This window comes from Mastomys coucha, unplaced genomic scaffold, assembly GCF_008632895.1.
Source record: "Mastomys coucha isolate ucsf_1 unplaced genomic scaffold, UCSF_Mcou_1 pScaffold7, whole genome shotgun sequence".
Classification (NCBI taxonomy): domain Eukaryota; kingdom Metazoa; phylum Chordata; class Mammalia; order Rodentia; family Muridae; genus Mastomys; species Mastomys coucha.
In genome coordinates, this window is record NW_022196913.1 from 7609520 (window position 1) to 7618212 (window position 8693).

Here is an 8693-nt window from a genome sequence, read left to right on the forward strand (position 1 = left end):
TGTCTACATGTCTGTCTGTCTGTCTGTACACACACATGTGAATGTGTACATGCATTTTCCTCTGGAAAATCAGAGTATGTAGTTGACATCTCTCTCTTTGGTGCCTTATCACATATCCTGGTGATAAAATGTCAGGACCATACAAAGCAGTAAGAGTTAACATTTTGTAGTATCCATCTCCTTTCTGGTGTTCAGATTAGTATAGAAGGACCTGGCTTGGAACTAAGAAGTTCCCAGGATAATAAGCCTGGGAAACAACTTCCAGAGCCTCCTAACTGTTCTATTGCCTGCATCCACCAGAAGAACTGCAGGAACTTCAGAGGCACTAAAATGTTCTTACCAAAAAAAATATATTTTATTGGGGCAGGAGCCATGGTTCAATGGGTGAAGCTGTGCAAACTGATGACTCAAGTTTGTATCCCCAGAACCAATAAAACACCAGGGACAGTAGTGTACATGTGTCTGTAATCTGCACACACTCCTGGGAGGGGATGAGAGGCAGAGACAGAATTACAGGACAGCTAGCCAGCCAGAGATAACCTGCCTCAAACAAGGTAGGGGGTAAGGACAAACATGCAAGGATTTCCTCTGACCTCGATAGATGTCCTTGTGTGTGTATGTGTGCACGTGCGTGCGCGCGCACACACACACACACACACACACACACTTTATTAATGCAGGCATTCAATGGTCATCAAACTAATTGTTATCTTTGATAATATGGTCACAAGTTTAAAAGCAGAAAGAACAGTTTTTTAAATATTGAGCTCCAGGGCAGAGCTTGACAAGGCAAACACATTTTCCAAGTCTATTTTACTTTGTCTCTAATGTGGCTTTCTCTTCTGACAGGACATCGATGGCCAGGCACTCCTCCTGCTGACTCTCCCCACAGTGCAGGAGTGCATGGAGCTGAAGCTGGGACCTGCTATCAAGTTATGCCATCAGATTGAGAGAGTGAAGGTGGCTTTCTATGCCCAGTATGCCAGCTAACCCACCCTTCTTGGCAGGTGTCGCCTGATTCTGATAATGCTGTGTTTGTTGGAAAGGTTTCCAGGACTGAGACCTTGATTTCCTGGGCTTTGTGAAATGGCACAATCATTGGTGATCTCCAAAAAGCCAGAAGCCCAGGACCTCCTTTTTGCACCAGCCTATTTGATAGTCCTATATTTTTAAAGCACATGGAAGGAGCACCAGCAGCTCTGAGAGTATTGTGAAAGTTCTGAGACAGACCTTCCCTGGCTCAGGACCTCCCAGTTTCCTTTTTTTTTCCCCACTCAAACCAGGCAGTTTCCTGGAATCCAGGTTTTCTTACACTGAGGTCTAGGATCTTGGGAAACTCAGACAGATTGAGTGTATCTGCTCAGAATACCTGTTCGTCTTGCTGCCTCTTTTGTCTGTCTCAGTCTCAAGCCCTCCTACAGCTCTGCCACACACATGCAGGCTACTGTGCTTTAGAGTCTCCTCCTGTCCCGTTTGAGCTCCACTCTCCCACACAACGCTGGGCTCTGTTCAGCTCCACCCATCCCCTGTCAGAGGTGCCTTTTCACTCGTATGGCAGCTTACCGTGAGACAGCTACCATGTAAGCAAAGCCTAGATCATTTGCATTAGCAAACACTCTCTGTAGTCTCCTGCAGAACGATAGCTTCAATGTTCTAAGATCACTGTGACCGGTCAGGAGGAGGCTGCTTTAGGGAAGTATCAAATTCTGTATTGAAGAAAAGTTTTCAGGAGGCAAGTATAGGAAAAGATTTTGTGGGAAGAGTTTTTTTTTGTTGTTGTTGTTGTTTGTTTTGTTTTGTTTTGTTTTGTGAACTAGCTGTTTGAGTTTAGAATGTTAACACAGATGGTCACTGAAAGCAAATCCTTCTGAGCTTCTCTTCTGCTAGTGCCTGGCTTGCCACGTGGAAAGCAAGCACAAGAGAGCAGTATTCCATAGCATAAGATAGCAGAGCAAATACTGGATCTGGATCCAGTCGGTTTCTCTCCATTGGCTAATGGCCAACTTCATGTCCTTGGCTAACCTGCCACCACCCTGGATCTAAGTTCCCATGGAGGGGAAAGTTAGGACATTTAGTAGTGAGGCACTGAGCACGCCCTCTCCCTTCTGCTGCTAGAGAGGAGCGTAGGTAGAGCACAATGAGAAAAAGAATGTGGCCACAGAATTTAACCCCCAGTTTCTCCCTTTTACTCTCTTTGGCACTGCTTATAAAATTTCACTAAGTCATTTGTAGATTAATCAGTGATTGTAAAATTTGGCTGATTCTCAGCACTTATCTGTGTTTTCTTATGAGCAATTCAACATGTACTTGAGAACCCAAAGGGGCTGAGGTACATTAGAACGTGGAGGTCACCTCCATGTTTTTTGAAAACTGGCCAAGAAACCAAACTTTCTCTCTGCTTAGAAGTGCCTCACTCTGGAAGCTTAACTTCCCACCTATCTGGGCCTTACTGGTTTAATTTATGATTTTCCATATTTTGTCATAATTATGTTCATCTTTTTTCCTTGACTAGAATCACAACTGTTCCAGAGCACGGTATAACAAGCTGATAACAGCTTGTATTTTGGCAGCGTTTTAAAGCATGGTAGTCCGTCAGGCTTTAAAAACTCTGGTTGCCTCTCTTAGTTACCCATTCCCAACAGTAGACCATGGTTGCAGATGGAATTGGAAACTGAATTATTTGTGGCTGAGACTCTACTCTTCCCTGAGGCTGGCTCTCCACGGTCAAGCTATAGACCTTTGGTGAATGGGTATGCCCTGGGACAACTGGTGCTTAGACTGTGTCCTGTGTGGAGCTGTAAGGATGAAGCTGCCCCTGACAGGGTCTGTGTGGTTGGCTTGCTTTTGGATTTCTCTCTTCTAAGCTACATGTTGAACCTTCCTGTCTTCATCTGCCTTCTCAGCCACCTGCTTTGGCCATAAATACTCAATCTATCAGTTCAAGAGGGTATCTATTTCAAGATGGGTTGGCACTGTACTGACTCCTTCTTGATCCTTCACTGTGGTCTTTACAAGATGAGCTGTTTCTTTTGCATCTGAAATGAGATGTGGCTATGGCATTGCTAGAACATGGTATGCTTTCAGAACAAATGTGGCCTTCTCATGCCATTTCCAGTAATGATACAGAGGAGGAGATACATGCCTCAGAACATGGGGATTTCCTAGAAGTCTGTTGAGCCCACAGAAAGAGCCAGAAAAGCACTAACAAAAAAGCCTGTCAGGACATGTCCACCATGGTCAGAAACCCTTCTTTCTGCAGAACCAAACATCCCAGCCTCTCCTCATGCTGTGTAGGGTCATTCTCTCTCTGCACAGTGTTGGTTCCTTCAGCCCCATCTTTGGCTTTAGCAAGGACAAGATGACAGTAATCTTACACCACCAGTGCCCAACCAAGGGCCACTGTCATCAACATGCAAATCGTCCCCCTGCCCCCAGTAGAGTAGACTTGAGTATTTTGATGACCAAAGAGGATGATTTTCCTCAGAGAGAAGGGCCAGTGTCCTCTAGAGCTCTGATCCAGGATGGTGTGATCACGTGTGGAATGTAATTTTGCCACCAGATTGTAATGTGGGTTTTGTTTCTCTCTAGATTTGCCTCTTACTGCTTTTTGTCTGAAACATAGAGTTGATTTCCAAGAACAACTGGGAAGAAATAAATGGATTTTTATACACATACACCAAAAATATTTTGCCCTAAATACCGTTCCTTCCTGGATGGTTTTATTTCCTAATCTCTCTGATTATCTTCTGGGACCAACATCCTTTCCTCCATATACCTACAGCTTGGGTGCATCACTCCATTCATGGCCTCCTGTAGCCAAGTGAGCAGACATCATCCAGGACGTGCCATGTGACTAAGGAATGGAAGTGCCACCTTAACTCAAATAATCACAGTCTGTTATTTATGCCCACCTTAAAATGTAGGGAGTTTCTTTGAGCCCCCAGTTTCTGGAGTATATTTGTACCATGTTGTAGCAAAATGATCCTGGCCACAAAAGAAATCATACCCTGATCAAAGCAGGCTATACTGGCATTGCATATCTTTGCTGTTCAACAATGGTGTCCTTCACCACAGTATCTAATCTAGAGAGCGGAGAACTGGTCTGTCACTTTTAAAATTAGATGCCTTTGATCCGAGTTTGACTCACAGGCAGCATTTGAGCTCTACAGCTATTTGAGTCCCTAGAACTTATTTGATCATATTCAAAAGATCATTTCCCATGCTTGCTTTGATTTGGTCCTCAATAAATTAAAATGATCCACACTTTCACACTGCCACATCTGACCTTCACTGCCATCTTTAGATGATTCCTTTTGATCAGCCCTTTGAAGATGGGTCCCTCCTAATCTATGTCATAGAATTTTGAGTGCTGTATGAGGCAAATATTGTCTTTGTCTTCTATCTTCCACCACATACCACTTCCTGAGATTCGTTCCTGAGTTTTGGAAGCACTCAGGATTTTCATACTTATTTCATACTAACACCTATCTATATTCATTTCTGTATAATGAAACAGTACAGAACAATATCAGGATTTTTGTTGTGGTTTGACATTGCTGGTTTTGGGTTAAGATATTGAGTCTAGGCTCCAATTACTCTCTATCCTGTCTTTAGAGAGCTGTGATTGAGTGTGCAATTATTTGGAAGAACAAAATGTAAATTAAGATAGCTGTAGTGTTTATGCCAGAAGTCTCTGGGGACATCTACTGCTTGTGTCTCTTTGGTGCAATAATTAACTAGGAAGGAGGAGCTAAACTGGCAACCCTACAATCTAATGATTCCTCTACCTGCTCACTATTGCTTTCTGTTTGCAAATTTTCTGAAAAGCGCTCTCTTTAATCAGATTAACTTCTCAAATTGCTTAATTCTCATAGCTTCTTAAAACTAGGGTGGTTTTTTCAGGTATCCAAATATATGCTATGACAGAGCAAAATTGTGGCATTCGTGACCCATTTAATTTGCTGAAAAATTGTACCTGCTCTCCTGCCTGCTCTCCTTGGGTTTCAGTTTTAAAAACATTTGTGGTCGAAATGATGAATTTCTGAACTATACACATCCTTGTTCAGTTTTCTTTTGATGACTAAGACTCAGTGCCAGGGAGATGTAGGCCATGTCACAGAACCGAGGCAGAGCAGTGCTTTGGGTAGGACAAACAGGAACACTAAAGAAGAAAAGTTCTAGAACAACCTTTTGCTAAAAAAAAATTGCTTTATGGTGAAAACTGTGGGAAGGGTTTTTTTTTTTTTTTTTTTTTAATTTCAACAAAAGAAAAAGTGAACACCGTACCTATCATTCAGAATGCAAGCTAACATCATCTCTGTAAGCAGAGAGAACCCGAGTCACCAATGGTGGGAGCCCTTTACCTCTCATGTTCCACTTTGAAAAGTTTGTATTGAAATTTGGTTCATATCTTGTGTATTGGTGCATAAAAGAAAAAAATCAGTGTCTTTATGTTTGAAGTTTAAAGGACAAAGGGCATGCTCTCTCAGTTTGCTGTAAGATTGTATTCTGTATATATGTTTCCATGTACATAAGGGAAAATATATATCAGAGTTATATTTTAATTTTTATTCTAAATGGAAAAAACCCTTTTTACTTGAAAACATGGGCGCCACATTGCTAATAAAGTAAAAAATTCTATGGTGGTGTTTGTGTTTTGTATCAAAGGTAACTGAATGTATGTTTGGGGCTTGTATTACTTTCTCCTGAAGTCTGTCTTGGTTTTTGCATTTCATTATAGAATTGGTTGTTAAGTTGGTTTAGAGCCATAGCTCTCAAAGTCACCTCGTTGTTATGAAATTTCACTCAGGCAACAGGAGTTTGTTCTAATCTCCTCCCCGTTACTTTGATAAAATGCTAACCCAAAACAACTTAGAGGAGGAAATGATTGGTTTGACCTGTGCTTCCATTAAGGGAAATCTAGGCAGGAATATAAGCAGGAACTTGATGCTGAATGCAGTGCTCACTTGCTCATCCTTGGGCTTATGCTTAACTAGCTTCCTTCTATGGCCAAAGACACCTCCCTAGGTATGGTCGAACAGTGCTATGGGGCTCTGGGAATGATTGGTGCAGTGCTTGCCTTGTGATCTTGATGACCCAAGTTACACACTGAGAACCCAGCTAAGAATACCTAGAGTGCAGGCTTGGTATCCCAGATCTGTGGAGATGAAGGTAGGTGGATCCCTGGCCAATGACTAGTTCAATGAGAGACCATGCCTCAAAAGACAGACATCCAGAGTATAATTCCAGAGGTTGTCTTCTGACCTCCATACAAGTGGGTACATGTGCACACACATATGAACATGCACCCCCATGCACGTAAAAATAGTAATGCTTACTTTCATATGGTTCATGGCCTTGCCAGTTTCAACCATCTTTAATTTCCTAGGGCTGCCTGACACTTTGGAAGAAGGACTGCTTCCTTTCTATAGGAAGCCTAATTTAATAACCACATTGATACATTGGATGACTTCCTATCTCAACTAGGTTTTCAGTATCCAAGTCAGAAGAGGAAAAACAGCCTGTCGCTGTGGTATGCCAGCCTGGAGATCTCATGCCAAGAGAATTCCCCTTCCTTTTCTGCCACTGTGACTTGTACTACACAGGGAGAGGGAGAAGCTAAAAGAGGCTTAGGCTCCTGGGTAATGGAAGTGGACAGTCACTGAGTCCATCATTCTATCCAACCTCAAGTAACTCACTTCACTTTAAATTCATTTTTAGTCTTCTGACAGTCAAACATTGTACAGTTAAAGTTTCGTTCTCTTTTAATTGTGAATGTTTAAAAAAATCAGTTCATAATATAAGTTCTTACTTTACAGTTAAAACTGACTTCAAACCAGAAATTCTTTTGTCCCAGCCTCTGCATACTAGTTACAGATATGCACCACCATACCTGGCCCACTTGAGATGTTTTCATTTGTTTGTTAATTACTGTGATTAAAACTTCAAAATTTTCATAGCAAAAGCAGAGCTTTAGAAAGCACAAGAAGAAACATTATTCATTTTCCCCAATAACAACACTAGCAGCAGATAGAGGATAATACAGCTGAATAAATATAGCGATCATATTTCTATTTGGACTTGAATATCCTTAAAAACAGAAATTTAAACGCTAACTATATGAACACTTCCAAATTTCTAAATTGAATAAAAAGGCAAAAGTATGTTTTTCATGTTGTCATGAGAGCCCTATTTTTAAATTTCTTCTACTTAGCCAGACTATATACAACTTTCAGTTCACTAGAAGCGTCTGGGGTTTGTGGTAGAGTTGTCTATGAGAAGGCACAGTGCTTACTAGAGGTTCAGAGAACATATTTTTAAAATGCTGATTGTGATCCTGACTTTAAGCTCTACTACAGAGCAATAGTGGTCAAACAAACAAACAAACAAAAAAACCCAAATAGTATTGGTTCAAAGACAGGCAGGTAGATCAATAGAATAGAATTGAAGACCCAGAAATGAATCCACACACCTTGGTCACTTGATCTTTGACAAAAGAGCCAAAAACATCCAGTGGAAAAAGAACAGCATTTTCAACAAATGGTGCTGGTTCAACTGGCTGTCAACATGTAGAAAAAGGCAAATTGATCCATTCTTATCTCCCTTTACAAAGCTCAAGTCCAAGTGGAATCAAGGGCCTCGACATAAAACCAGATACACTGAATCTAACAGAAGAGAAAGAACCTTGAACACATTGGCACAGGGGAAGATTTCTTGAACAGAACACCAATAGCTTATGCTCTATTGACAAATGGGACCTCATAAAATTACAAAGGGCACCGTCAATAGGACAAAATGGCAACCAACAAATTGGGGAAAGATCTTTATCAATCCTATATCTGATAGAGGGCTAATATCCAATATATACAAAGAACTCAAGAAGTTAGATTCCAGAGAACCAAATAACCCTATTAAAAATGGAGTACAGAGCTAAACAAAGAATTCTCAACTGAGGAATACCAAATGGCACATAAAGAAAATGTTCAACATCCTTAGTCATCAGGGAAATGCAAATCAAAACAACCATGAGATTCCACCTCACACCATTCAGAATGGCTAAGACCAAAAACTCAGGTGACAGCAGATGCTGGCAAGGTTGTGGAGAAAGAGGAACACTCCTCCATTGTTGGTGGCATTGCAAGCTGGTACAACCACTCTGGAAATCAGTCTGGAGGTTCCTCTGAAAATTGGAAATAGTTCTATCTGAGGAACCAGCTATACCATTCCTGGGCATATACCCAAAAGATGCTCCAACATGTAATAAGGACACATGCTCCACCATGTTCATAGCAGCCTTATTCATAATAGCCAGAAGCTGGAAAGAACCCAGTTGTCCCTCAACAGAAGAATGGATACAAAAAATGTGGTGCATTACACAATGGAGTACTACTGAGCTATTAAAAACGATGCATTCATGAAATTCTTAGGCAATTCATGGATAGAACTTGAAAATATCATCCTGAATGAGGTAACCTAGTCACAAAAATTTACACATGTACTCACTGATAAGTGGATATTAGGCAAAAAGAAGCTCAGAATACCCAAGTTACAACTCACAGACCATATGAAACCCAAGAAGAAGGAAGACCACACCAAAGTGTGGCTGCTACAGTTCTACTCAGTAGAGGGAAGAGAATAATCTCTGGGAAGTGGAGGAAGAGAGGGATCTGGGAGGAGGAAAGGAGGGGGAGGGA

The 8693-nt window shown here is 41.3% G+C and overlaps 1 protein-coding gene across 2 annotated transcripts in view; it reads left to right on the forward strand.

The window, feature by feature from the left end:
* Positions 1 to 5640, forward strand: part of Sfmbt2 (Scm like with four mbt domains 2) — a 229444-nt gene extending 223804 nt beyond the window's left edge. For both annotated transcript variants that reach the window (XM_031358425.1, XM_031358426.1), the window contains one exon: positions 850 to 5640. In XM_031358425.1, coding sequence (XP_031214285.1) covers positions 850 to 990 — 141 coding nt within the window. In that variant the 3' untranslated portion in view covers positions 991 to 5640. The remainder of the gene's footprint in view (positions 1 to 849) is intronic.
* The last annotated feature ends 3053 nt before the right edge of the window (positions 5641 to 8693 follow it).